We start from the raw sequence: 14006 nt of genomic DNA on the forward strand, positions 1-14006 counted from the left end.
ACCAGGGAGACGCGGAGCGGCTTTTCTCAGCAGACACCTCAGCTTGAGAATAAAGGAATGAGGGAAGTGAGGTGTGGGAGAATAAAACTGAGCTATGGAGAAATGTTTGGCTAGAGTTTCCCCTACAATATGTACCAGTTCCGACTTACATACAAATTCAACTTAAGAACAAACCTACAGTCCCTATCTTGTACGTAACCCGGGGACTGCCTGTACCATTCTAAAAGACCTGTCATTTGAAAGGCTTTGAAACTGCGGTTCGTGCAATGTCTCCACGTGGTCCACAGAGCTGCAATGTTTGTCAGAGTTTCTAGACCTTCAAGAGATCATGCTTCCTGTTGCTTTTGTATCCCAATGCAAGACTCCCAAGAGATCTGGAGCTTTTTTGATCACTGAAAGTCACAAGCCTATCTCTGCACCTTGAGGCTATGTCTACACTGCAGGGTTTTTGCACAAGAAGTCTTTTGCGGAAGAGTTCTTCTGCAAAAGCACATCCACACCTCAAAGCGCATCTCTTTTGCGCAAGAGAGCATCCACAGTGCATGGATGCTCTTGCGCAAGAAAGCACTGATGGCCATTCACAGAATGGCCATCAGGGCACCTGTGCTTTTTCGGCTAGACTCTTTTTGTGCAAGAAACCCCTGTGGAGTATCCATACTTGCCTTTTTCCGCAAGAGCTGTAGCACAAAAGGAGTTATGCTTCATAGAAGGAGGTATATTTACGCTGCAAAAAGCCCTCTGTTCTGTCATTTTACTGTCCATTTCCTTGCGTAAAAACGTGCTTGAGGCATGGATGCTCCCCAGGTTTTTGCACAAAAACCTTGTAGTGTAGACGTAGCCTGAGTGGCTACTTTGTTGCTTAAAAGCTTGGGTGAGGCTTTTCCACATAAACTATTTCAGTTTACAGATGACCCCAGGTTTGGAAGACGAAGCAAATGAAAACTAGACCCAGTCTGAAAAGTGACCTGGAGACGACAGAGTAGTAGGGGATGTAGAGAGTGATGGAAGAGCTGAGCCTTAGATGTAAAACCCTAAAGTTGGGACGAAATGAAATACCCAGCACAAACATAAAATGGTGGGTGGTGTCAGAGAGCAAAGCTGGTTATGTTAAAGGTAAAATTATCTTCATCTGCCTTAACATGCTTATGCAGGGGCTAGCAACAATTTTTGACCAGGGGCCACCTCAGAAATTCTAGAAGTGGCCCTGGGCTGCCCCAGAAGGGGTGGGACCTCAGGTGGAAGGGGTGGGACCCAGACACTTCTGTGCTTCCCCACCCTCAGACAACCCCCCACCCCCCAAGAGAACTACCAGCTGTTCTGAACAGCTGGTGGTTCTCTCTTGGCACCCTGCCCCTGGTGGTGGAAGACTTTGTGTGCTCCCTGCTTCTCCCAGGTCAGTCAGGGCCTGGGGGAGGGGTAGCACACGAAGTCTCCTCCTGCCCTGGCTCTGTACCACAAGGAGCGTGCAGCACTCAGAAGCGCAGCGCCCCTTGCAGGGCGGGAGGAGACTTTGTGCGCTTCCCCCCCACCCTCAGGCCCCGATTGGCCTGGGGGACAGGGGGTTGCGCACAAAGTCTCTTGCTCCCTGCCTTCCAGCATGCAGTGCTTAGAGTCAACCCTAGTGTTTGACTGTAAGTGCCGCGCACTCCCCTGTCCCTAGGCCCTGATTGGCCTGGGGGCAGAGGAGCTGCAGGGCCTCTGTGGGCCACATCAACCCGCTTGGCAGGCTGGATCCGGCCTGCAGAGGCCCTTTGGTGCCTACACCTGTTCTAATGCATTTACCCCATTCTAACGCATTGAGTTGTCAGAAAACCTTCAACATTCACAATTTTTGTAAAAAAGATTAATAATCTTGACACAACTTCTTAGAAAACTGTCCTGTGTTTTGAACCAGGTCTGTTAATATATTTAATTGATTCCTATAATTGACAGAGGAAAAATATAGAAGTTAGGAGAAAGTGCCTACAAGAGATCTTGGTTCTTTGGTAGTATGTATTGTGAAAAATAGAGACAAGTCAATATTTTAGTGCTGAAATTCCTTGTAATACTGACACTTGTTCTTGCTGTCCATTAGTAGTCTTGATCCTGTGTAAAGGCAGCGGATGCTAACTTAATTCCTTTATGTGGTCCCCTTCTTTGTTTTGGACAAATGCCATCAAATGTTACATAAACTGTTACCTCCTTATTGTTGGAATACTCCCGAACAGATTGCTGGGGAACCCACAGTTAGAGCCGTGCATGGATTTGTATCCGCCTCCATATCTGCAAAAATGACCCACGGATAACCGCATCCATATCCACGGATGCAAATATCTATGGGTATAAAGCAGATATCCACGGATTTGCAGGGCTGTACCCCTATTTCACTTCTGTGTTTTGTGTTTCAGGAGTTATCTCAAGACTCGTTTGGGTCCCAAGCATCATCTGCCCCCTCAATGGCTTCCAGTAAAGGACAAGAAGATATGAACTTGAATCTTCAGTCAAGGCCCTCCAGCCTGCCGGTGAGTGGTGAGGCTGCCTGTAAGTGAGGGTATGAGGGCAACCAGATACTGGTAATATTCCAGATGAAGCAGTCATAGAAGCTGCCTATGCTTTGTGCCTTTAGTTAGTAGCTTCTGGTTTCTTCCTGGAGATTAAATATAATTTACAAAGGTAATGGAGCTGAGGGTAATTTTTTTTTTTAATCCTGAAAGCTCTGGCCTGAATATTTATTCAAATATGACGTGCTAATGTTTTCATGTTAGTTCTCCAATTGTTGAAGAGAACTGATCACTCTTAAGACAGCCTCTGGTTTTATGGTTTTTAAAATGTAGGTGTGCAGTGACTTGTTTGGGTGATTTTGGTTTTGACTGGGGTTTGTTTGTGTTGGGTTTTTTTTTTGCACTTCAGTTCAGCCCAGCATTACTTGTATGTTAATAGTGGCTACAATTTGCTCAGGCTGCAGGTGTGTCAGTGAATTATTTACATTGCTGAATAGTGCACCTACGCTTCAACATGACCAAACACATTGTGAATAAGACCTGTTACTCTGTACCTAGAGTTAGGAAGATCAGCTATAAATAGCTCCTTTCACTGCAGACAGTAGTTTCCTTTGCATTCCAAATCTGCTCGCTATGTTTAAAAAAAATCAGACTATTATATAGTTTATAAAATTACCCAATTTTTGCATACAGCAGTCTGTCAGCTTGTTGAGTGAGATGCGATTGCTACATTTTAGGAAGTTTAAAACAACTTAGTGGGGAGGGTTGATAAATTTCTCCTTTAAAGTTCTGTGTATGCTAACCAAATAGATCCTTGCCTATGAAGAGTTTGAGCTGTTGAACTTTATTTGATTTCACTAAAGAATTGATTATTTCCACTTACAGGAAATTCTTTTCCTTTAGCATCTAGGGTAAAGCAGTTTCCTAAACCAGTTGGATTGGTCAAAGGAGAACAAGTTGGGAGCATAGCAAAGGTTATTTTTGCTCTCAGCAGTGTGGACCAGTTTTCTGGTCTGTTGTGAGCCCTTCTAAATAGTTACTTAGATCATAGGGGCAAGTTGTGTCATCAGAATGCAGATAGGATTCTAACTTGGATAATAAAATGGGTTACATTTATTTTGCTGTTGATTCTTTTTGAACCTGGTTCTGAAGATTAATTTTCTGAGGCACGGAGAATCTTTAAAGTAGAAGCATGCTTCTTTTTTCTCTTTCTAACTCCTTCACCCATCTTCTGTCTTGGAATGTAGGGAAAGAGCAGTTTCTTCAAAGGCTTCAGGATCTAAGCAGTGACCACTGCTGCTGTCTCCATGAATCCTTCCTGTCAGATGGAGCTGACTGGGATTATAGGGATGAATTGTTCTCTTTGGCAGAAGCAAGTCCTGCTCAGAGCCAAGTGGGAGTTTGTTTTTGTGGTGTTATGGATAAATGTGGTCTCTCTTTGAGCCCTCTTTAAATTCACCATCGGAGTGGCTCTGTTGTGGAATAGAAGGATTGGAAATGCATGGGAGTGCCATCATGTGTGGAAGCTTGAATTTTAACATCTCCAGCCGTGTTTGATGTGTACTTAAGCTTCCCTTGTGAGAAATCTGTTCTAGAACTCTGTAGCATGCGGAACTCAATCCAGCATTGCTGTCGGTATTGTATTACGTGTTCGCTCTGTAAGACCAACTGTTCTATTTTAACCAAACATCTGTATAGCCTTTCAGTCGCTCAGACTTTCAAGGGTTAGGTAGTGAAATCAAAGGCCACCAGTCAGTCTTTTGATGTCTTTCTCTATATTTGTAGATATGTGGGATTTTTAAAAATCTGATTTTTTGTTTTGTTTCCCAGAATTCCTTATTGTGGTCACATAGGTTAGTAATGCTCTACACTAGCTTTAAGATAAACGTTCTCTTGTCTGTTACTTACTGTCTGATGCACATCCCATATGGTCTCAAACTCCTGTATCAGTAAAAAGGGAATGTTTGCAGATGTTTATTTTGTCTACCCAACCTTTGGGTCCTGTTGTGGAAGATTTGGCAGCAGAATAACTTGATAATGGGTACTTATTCAGGATTTTTTCCCTCTTAATATAAGTGTGTGCGTTTAATTTTTTCCCCTGTGTCCCTCAAAGTTGGCAGGTTGATCGGATTTTGGAGTCCCCCACAACACAGTAAATTTCCCAAGCAACCATATAAATGCATTATAGAACTGTAAGTAGTTTTGTGGCCTTTCACATCTGAAAGCTTTAGGTGCTTCCATAAGATCAATAAACCATGAAGAGTAGCCATTGTTGTGTGCCTTGGAAACTTGTAACCTGTGAAATGCAGCTTCTAAATTACAAACATGTAGAGTAGAGAATGTAAAATCCCATGTAACTTAGTTAACTGATTAAACATTACATTTAACCGGTTAACTGATTAAATGGGGGCGGGCAGGCTGTAGCTGCCATGGCCCACAGGCAGGGGCTGCCCCAGCCCAGCTGCTTTTGGTCATGTACTGGGCTACTAGCTGGCAGCTCCCCCCTCCCCCCCAGCTGCCTCTTCCACAGGAGGGGAGGGAGAGGGGGCTGTTCCCATGTAACAGTTAACTTACCCAGTAAGTATCGCGCTTAAACATTTACCCACTCTCATCTCTAATGTAGAGCAGCCCTGGCTAAAGTAAATACTGCTCTTTTCTAGGTCTCTCTTCTTAGACGGTATTAAATATATTTCGACTTTTTTCTTAATTACAGAAGGGCCATAGGTTCCACGAGTCTCTGTCAGGCTTACTGCCTGTGGTGAAATTTTAGGCAATAAAAGGGGAAACGCTTCTTTAAGAAAAAGTCAATGTCTGAGATACTTAACCATAAGTCAGATAGGAATATCCAGGCCATGTGGCACTTCTTACCAGTCAGGGCAAAATGTGAGGAAACTGTAGCTAGTCTCTGGTCTCTAGGAAAGTCTGTGTGTAGATGACTATATATGATTAACTGATAAGCCTAGGCTTATCGGTTAAGCTTGTCAACACCCCCCCCCCCCCCGCCTCTGTATCAGAGGCAGCAGGAGGGGGGGGGAGGAGTGGGAGCCAATGATGAGAGGCAGCAGCGTGGAAGGTCGGGGTGTGTGCCAGCTCCACCGACCCACCTGCCCCCCCTTGCTGCCTCCTATCAGAGACAGCAGCATGGCATAGGGGGGCAGGGGAGGCTGTTTTCTTGTTTATAGACACTTTGTTTTAGGCAGTACTTTTGAAACCTCTTCGAATTGTGTGGTTGGAAGATGTAATTGTTAGGAGCTTAAAGAAAGATGTAGAAACTAAGGGGTTCCCATGTCAGAAGAATGGAGATTTTGTAACCCTGCGTGCCTGTGCCAGTGTGCTGTTGTGACGTAGTGAGCTATTTGACTTTGCTGTAAAAAGTGACTTTTGGTGCTGTAAACTCTGCCCTAAGGAATAAATAAAGTATCAAGTCACTAGGATTGTGAGTTATTGATCTCTTCCACTTATTGGTTTTGAGTACAGGAGGAGGGGAACTGCAAATATATAATAGGTTTAAATTATTTATTGGCATCCTGGTTCAGGGTTGACTTGGAGAAGTTGTCAGTTTTCACCTTTCCCCACCCACCAAAAGAACCCCTCTCCCCCCCTCCTCCCCCCCCAGCAACCACATGCTGCAGCAGTATCTGGTTTACAGGCTGTCCTGAAAGATCTGAGTAAAAGAATTCCTGAAAGCTCTGAGACTGAGATTGGAGGACATCAAGAGACAATTATTGTTGAAATATCTACTGATTTATAACTTTTCCAAGTGCAGAGGATTAGCTGTGGTTATTGGGACACTCTGACTTATCTTTGAGGGTATTCTAAAATTGATGTGCTTTGATACTGTTTGGTAGCTGCATGTGCTGGTCATTCACTTGCCATTGGATGTTTGGGGGTAATTAATACCTTTTTGAGGACAAAAGAGAATTCAAAAGCCAAATATCAGTTTCCACCTTCACTATGGCTTCATATTTTTTCAGTCTAGATAATTTTAGTTCAAACTAGATAATAGTTTTGGGGAAGTGGTGAAAAGCAGCACAGCTCTTCTTCTGTTTGTGTGTGGTGTGGCAGTCTGGGAATTATTTAGTAGTTCTCTACCTGCTTGCCACCCCAAATATTTAACATCCATTTATTTTTTGGCATCTGTGGCTTGTCAAGAACTGCTGGTGGGATTAGCTAAATTTACCACTATTTCAACTTTTCTGCCTGTCTTCTCCCTCCAACTTTTATATTTGTAGGCACTGAAATGTAGAATAATTTGTGAGTTTAGTTAGCTGTGTCTGAGTAAAGTGTCTTCGGCAGAATTCCCCTGACTGGAAATAATCAGAACAACAGTAAACTAAATTATGGCTAAAGACTGACTTGAGGAAATTGCTGGGGGAAAAAAGCCACAAATGTCTTCATTTAAAATTTAGGTGCTAAAGACCAAGTTAAGAGCCAGGCTGGTGACTTGGAGGGAGAAATACATATTCATAGCTAAATCTAATGGTGAACTCAAAGTTAGCTTCCTGCTGAACATTTTTTGTAAACTTGCTTGTTTCTGGACTTGTGGCACCTTTTTCTGACTATAAACCTTATAAGCAAGACCAGCAGTGTATACAATTTTAAAGCCGGTTGTCACTTTTATGCTTTGGTGATTGGGCATCATAGAAATATCTAGAAGGGAAAAACTTATCCTCACGTGTGCAATTCCTGCAATCCTAAGGTATTTCAAGGACTGGTGCCTCTTTGAGCTTCCTATAAAGTCTGGTTTGACAAGGGAATCCCCTTTCTCTTATAGAAGGTTTTTTTTAAAATCTAGAATTGATTATTTGTTGCTATGGTCTTGTGGCTGGTAACATTTTTCTGCTGTTTCTCTGGAATCCTGAGCTGCTTTAGTGGATTTGTTTGTTTTTTTTTGGGGGGGGGGTGTTGATTTGGGGAATGCCACTAGGAGCTCTAATGCATAAAGACAAGGTGGGCGAAGCTGTATCTTTTCGTGGATAAACTTCTGATGGTGAGAGACCAAGCTACCCAGCTACCTTTCTGAAGCTCTCTGGTAGCTTGTCACTCTCACCAACAAAAGTTGCCCAATAAAAGAAATTACCTCATCCAATTTGTCTGTCCAATATTCTGGGACGGACATTGCATCAGCAGCTCTAGCATGATCTTCTAGTCATTTTAGTTACATGGTTTTTGTGCGTGACCTGCTTCTTCTTCAGGTTGCTTTGCTATTTGTCCGTGTGGCAATTTCTCCTTTTCCACTGCTCCCTCCACTTTTGGATTAAGCTAGTCTAACCTGGTGTGTAGAATGAAATTCCCCACCCCCGCTGCTGTTTCAACCATGGCTGTTCTGAACAGTGCTGAGCCCCGTGCGTTCATTTTCTCTCTGGGGTAGCCAATCCGCTTCCACCGTATAAATCATGTTGCTCTGAGCCACTGATGCAGTTTGCTTTCTCTGCGCTTCGTGCTGGGGCTTGTGCTTGCAGCAGATTGCTCTATGCTCGATCCAGGGCCTGTTTCCTGTTTCTATTCTTGTCGTTGGTGGCTCAGCTCTGCTTCCTGCCTGTATGTGTTACACAGATTCCCCTAACTGTTGGAGCCTTTTGTTTTCAAAGGAACAATTTCAGTGTAGCTTGTTTTATAGTGGTTAGTTTTTTGTCTCCTTTGAGGAATAACCAAGGCTGTCTGAAAGTATGTTTCTTACTCTTCACAGTTTGCTTTTAAGCCTGACTGTAGTAAATAGGCAGGTCAGTGTTTAATCAGGAAATTGCTAGAGGACTACCCATTCTGATCTTGGATTCCTAATAATTGTCCCCCATTGGTCACATACAGCCAGTGAAAACCTATGGCTGACGTGTTGCATCCTAGAAGCAGTTCTGGAGCAATCTTTGAAAGATGGCCGAAGAGTTGGACAGCTTCTCCAGGGATGTCTGTTGTGAAGTGAGGAGACCTGTTCTACTTTGCTACTGACTCAGTTTGCAGATGTCTCCCTCTGGCAGTCTGACGCTAACCTCACTGGAGAATTGAAGAAAGGTGGGAGGGGCGAGGAGAACATGTACTGACTGGTTCTCTCTGCTCTAGGCATAAGGTGTATAAGGGATAAATGGAGATGGGTAACTCTGGCTGTTAATTGTACAGGCTTTAGCACAGTGTCACCTGAGCTCTCAGTTGACAGCATGTATCCTCATGTGACTACACCCTTGGCATTCAGAATTGACTTCTGGGAGCTAATGCATACAAGTAACAAGTATCCATAGGGAAAACGGCCCCTACCTGGCTCTTATGGGAAGGGGTTTGTGTGAGAATGGGGAGGTAGAAGTAGGGTAGGTTCAAGGCTCAGCCTCTTCAGTTTACTGTCTGCTCTGCCCCCTTCCTGTGGAGACACTGGCTGCTTTGTGAGGGCAGTGCCCAGGTCAGTACTGATCCAGGGTTTGCACTAGGACTTCAGACAAAGCTTCAGTGAGGAGCAGAGGAGTTGTGCAATTGATTTTATTATTTTTAATCAGCTCTTTATCCTGGAAGGAAGAAACCTCTTAAACTGTTGAATTCCCTGAAATGGCAAGAAAGACATCTCTGGTAATTGACTGTTCTGGCAACCTCTGACCTCCAGGGGTAGTAATCTGCAGTCATCAGTGTGTGGAGTGGGCTAAGTTGCCATGGTTATGCTCACTTTTATTTTCCCTTGCCCACATTCATTTCTGTCAACTGGTGGGGAAGGAGAATTTCCTAGATTACATACCTCAGTTTCCCTGCTGGCCTGGCTCATTCAGAGCAGCAGCATAATGTAGGAATGTGTTGATGGCCTGACTTCTCAAAGCAAAAGTGCCTTCATCTTGAACACCCCACTCTGCCTTTACAATGCCCAGACGGCTGCTACAGAGTTAATTGTGTGGAAGTGGCAGCTAGCAAGGAAAAGAGGATGGGCACAGGCGGCAGCTATCATAGACAGTGCTTCTCCAAACAATCTAACATTGGCCTTGCCTCCCACTGGGACTTGGAGCAGCTGGTGCACGGCCACGCTGCTGCCCAGCGCTCTGGGGCTGGCTGGCCAAGCACCAGGGCAGGAAGCAGGGTACCCATGTTGCCCAGCAGTCTGTAACACCACAACTGGGGCTGGCAGTGCTGAAGCCTCGCCCACAGCCGAGCAGTGCAAGGGCTGAGAGCTACAGTGGAGGTGTTCTGGGCTACTGTGGAGGAGGAGAGTAAGTAGGGGTGGAGGACGAGGCCTTGAGAAGAGGACCTGGGGGCTAGCCCTTCGTGGTGGCCTGGGGTTTCAGTGGCCTGGTTCAGCAAGATCTATCTGACTTACAACAAACGTTTGATGCTGGCTTTGTTGTTTTTCTGAAGTCCAAATCCCCTTTCCACCCCACATTTCCCCTATTACTCAAATCTTAATTTCAGGAGTATTGTGCTGTCCTCACTCAGTGGCAGGTTTTTTGTTTGTTTTGCCAAGAGTCTTACACATTTTCCTGACTTCTCTGCATTTCTTTAGCCACCCAAATTCGTGTGGATGGCATGGTGGTATAATCACATGTGGAGATGATTAAATGATTCCATAATCCAAATTGAACACATCACGGTGAAGAATGCCATGGAGAAGATCAAGAAGCAGCTCTGGGAACTCTTATAATTAGGGGTGGCATGAAGAAGAGTTAGCTTTGTATATGGACACTCTTGACCTCCAAGGAGACTCTGCATCTTTCATAGATAAAGGATGAGGTGCATTTGAAAACAAACAAACCAAAAATACTAAGTTGTGGTCAGTCGTTTGAGTGTTATACTTCTCTCTCTCACTCTCACACACATTGCCATTTTCCTTTCCAAAGACCAATGTTCTTGACTAAAGTGGACTATATATCTCTCTCTCTAGAATATGAAAGTGTTGCTGGGAGCAGAAAGTTTTCTTGAATGATGCAGTATTGCCACTAACAACATCCAGACCTACCTGTGCCCTGACCTGTTTGAGGATCAAAAAGTTTGGCTCTCGTCTATTCTTATGATCCTCTTTTGTGCTGCTGTCCATTTTTCTGGGCCAGCCTTTATGATAAAACAATTAAACAACAAATATGAGTCAGAATATAAATCTGATTACCTTGGCAAGCCAGGAAAAGCCAAAACAGGAGCATTTTCCACTGTTACTTTGAACATTTCCTGTTAGCATTTAATTAACATTAATGTATAAAGTGCCTTGTAGAAACTAGGAGGGGGCCCTCAAAGGGTTAAATGTAAGCTACTTTTGCAGCTGTATTTCCCAGGAACTTGCAGAAGGGATCAGCACCCAGCATTCCCTAAGGAGGGAGAGACTGCTGGCCTGTGCTAGATGGGGTTTTTTTCCTTCTGCGACATCTTGTTCTGTGAATGAATCACGTTATTCCTTCCTCTTACTTTTTTCTGCCACTGTAGCTTTGAATTTCTCTCTGAGAGGAGGGGAAATGGGGTTTGCTCAGTGTTTGGGGGTATGTGTGGTTTTTTTCAGTTGTATTTGGGGTGGATAGAAAAGAAGGGGTGGTGGAGAGCAGAAGCAGTAGATGTGTTTGAAGCTCCTGCTGAGCAGTTCTGTGGGAGTGGAGTATCGACCTGAAAAATCAATGGCTGCTGCAGTAGCTGTGCTGGCTGTTTTGCAAGGTCTCCCGTTGCAGGAATGTAGTAAAGCCAGCAGTACTCTTCTCCCTCCCCCCCCCCTTGATTCTGTATCCAGTCTCCACCAAAGCAGCCAGACCCACCTAGATTTGCTGAGGTGGATTAGAACAGCAGCTTATTTTTGCAATTAGAGTAAAATTTCTTGTGACACTGAGCCCCTCCTCCTGACAGCCTCCTTTCCAAACGCTCCTTGCCTGCACTGCAGCTAGAGCCAGCAGCTTCTCCCAGTTTGTCTGAAGCCATCCTAGAAGAGTGAGCTTTTCAGAGAAGGAAATCATACCGAGATTGCTCTGCCATATTCTAGTCCCTGCCCTGGAGCAATCATTTGACAACTCTGATACTCCAGAGACGCTCAGCCGCCTCATGGAGGAAGGGAGGGAAAAATGGCTTGTCCATAGAATAAAAAAAGGAGACTGAAAATTGAGGAGTGTTTATTTAGTTTTTAGCATTTTGTTTTTGTTCCCTTTTGAGCCGGGGAATGACTGACTCAATTTTGAGGACTGGTTGGATGGAGTATGTCCCAGATAGTGGGACTTGGAGTACTTTATGTATCCTTTAGTTAGCAACCCCAGTCTTATGCTTTTTTATCCCAAAAGTTGCTGTGCATCCTCCAAAGAGCAACCTAGAATCTGTCTAGTTTGTAGCTGCTCTCACACCGTCCTTGTTCAGATCAGCCTTGTTGCCAGTTGAGCTCACGATGACACTTTTGGGAAGCTGGGAACCTGATTTGTCAGTTATATTTAAAGCTGTCCGTTCTGCTTGATCATTAAAACTTTTGAAAAGGGATGTCGGGGAGAGGGCAGGCTATGAATCAGGTGCACAGATATCTGCACATGGAGCTCTGCCTAGAACCAGACAACAGAAGGTGCTGACTTCTTCCTCCCGGTATTAGAAATGGGGAACACCGGGAAAGTAATCTTCCTCCACAAAATTGTTAGTTTCAAATAAGTAAAATATTTTTCTAGTTTAAGGAATGGTGAAAACCCACAAAGATAGTCCTCTTTTCTGCACTTTGGGAGCATAACGAATGTATTGGAAGAAAGCATATTGGGGCAGAGGGGACATAGCCTTGTACTGAAGTGTGCAGCTGCACTTAAGTTATTTTGTGGTATTTAATTTTGTTATACATTTCTGTTTAAAATAGTGTAGTTGATTAATCGATAAGCAAAAGCTTATAGGTTAATGTTATAGACTACACACAATCCCCCTTCCCCCAAGTAACTTTTTTTTTTTTTTTTTTTTTTTTAAAGCAGGCTGGCTTAGTCCTGGCTTGTGCCGGGTTCGGGACTCACCCCCCACTGCAGCTCTGCATTTAAAGCATATTAGGAGGCAAGCAGCCCAGCTCAATTCTAGCCAGGTCCAGGAGCTCAGCCCCAACCGCAGACAGGGGCTGCTGCCACCCTGTGCTGCTGTCTCTGTATCAGAGGTAGCAGCGCAGGGTGACAGGAAGCCAGTTCGTGAGGGGAGCTGTTTTTTAAACTGGCTTCTCTTGCAGACCAGCTCCTGCCTGGCAACTCCTGCTGCTGCCTGTGTTACAGAGGCAACAGCGCAGAGTGGTAGGGGCTCCTGAGGAGTGGGGCTGGAGTGCACTGGCTGTTGGCGAATATAGAATACTCGAGTGACAATAAAATAGTCGAGTAACCAATAAGACTTCATGAGGTTACTTGACTATTCAATTAACTGTTGTTTAACATCCCTAGTTTAAAGGTACCTGGGGGAAATTGACACGCATTCTTTTTCCTAGCATGTATACACATGTCAATATCTCTTGTCTAGTCCCACTTCCAGAGCTGTTGGCTAAATATAAATTGACCTTTCTAAGCTTCCTCTCTGTCTCCCCCATCCCCCAGGTAAAAAGATGGTTGTGGGATGGTCAGTAATCATCTCTGTCAGCAGGAGCTCTGAGTGTAGTCTTTAGGGTGCATCTACAGTGCCATAAAAATATTCACAGAATTGAGTGTCTAAGCCCAGTTCAGTTGACTTGGGCTCATGGGGCTAATACTTGCTGTGTAGTAGCTGTTTTGGGCAGGAGCCTGGGCTCTGAAGCCTGGTGAGGGGTGGAGTGAGAAGGGTCTCAGAGACGATGCTCCAACTTGAACCCAGACATCCACACGAGTGTTCCCTGTAAGCTGTGCACTTGTGCCACCACTCAGGAGAGATTCAAATAGATCCACACTACAATGTTTTAATCATACAAGCCCAAATCAGCTGCCCTAGGCCAGCAGCTGCTGTCCCAATGGCTCTTTATTGCAATGTAGATATACCCTTGGACTCAAAGTATTCTAGAGCTAGAGAGAAGCCTATGAACGAGAGATTCTGTGTTCTCCTCCTCTACCCCTCAATATGTGCCCCAGGAATGATGAGCATCTAGAAGGTGCTTCTCATACCATGAAGAATGGCCCATTATCCTCCACACAATAGCCTGTTGTGGAAGAGTGGAGTAGTTCAATGACCTGGTCCACACTGTGGCAAGTTTTATGCTTTAGGCTAGAATTGGGGTTGCTGGAAATCTGTGTTCTGTGGTTTTTGGTATTTAATCATTTCATTTTTTTCCCCTCACGGCACTTGTAGGTCTGTGTAGTGCTTTCCTGTGCAGCTCATGTCCTAGCATTGGCTTACTTTTTTAGAGCAAAAGCGTCATGAATCAGCTTGTGGTGAACTGAGTGCTTGAGACTGTTGTGTTGATAGTACAGTTAGAACTTCAATACACACAACAGGTACAATCTGAGCAGAGGGCAGTACAGGTTATGCATTCCCTCGGCATTTTGCCTGTACTGTATCCTGATGCTACTGCCTTGGGGAGTGAAATAGCAGTTCGGTCTCATGGTTTCTACACTTCTCATCCAGTCCCCGCAGCCTGCAAATAGCAATGTTTTACTGGTGGACAAATATCTGCTAAGAACAGGACTG

At 44.5% G+C, this 14006-nt stretch overlaps 1 protein-coding gene across 3 annotated transcripts in view; it reads left to right on the forward strand.

Annotated features, from left to right (window-relative positions):
- Window positions 1-14006, forward strand: part of ARID1A (AT-rich interaction domain 1A) — an 87578-nt gene that overhangs the window by 33128 nt on the left and 40444 nt on the right. For all 3 annotated transcript variants that reach the window (XM_075908744.1, XM_075908745.1, XM_006139147.4), the window contains one exon: window positions 2388-2501. In XM_075908744.1, the coding sequence (XP_075764859.1) occupies window positions 2388-2501 (114 nt within the window). The remainder of the gene's footprint in view (window positions 1-2387; window positions 2502-14006) is intronic.

Source organism: Pelodiscus sinensis, chromosome 25 (genome assembly GCF_049634645.1).
Source record: "Pelodiscus sinensis isolate JC-2024 chromosome 25, ASM4963464v1, whole genome shotgun sequence".
NCBI lineage: Eukaryota > Metazoa > Chordata > Testudines > Trionychidae > Pelodiscus > Pelodiscus sinensis.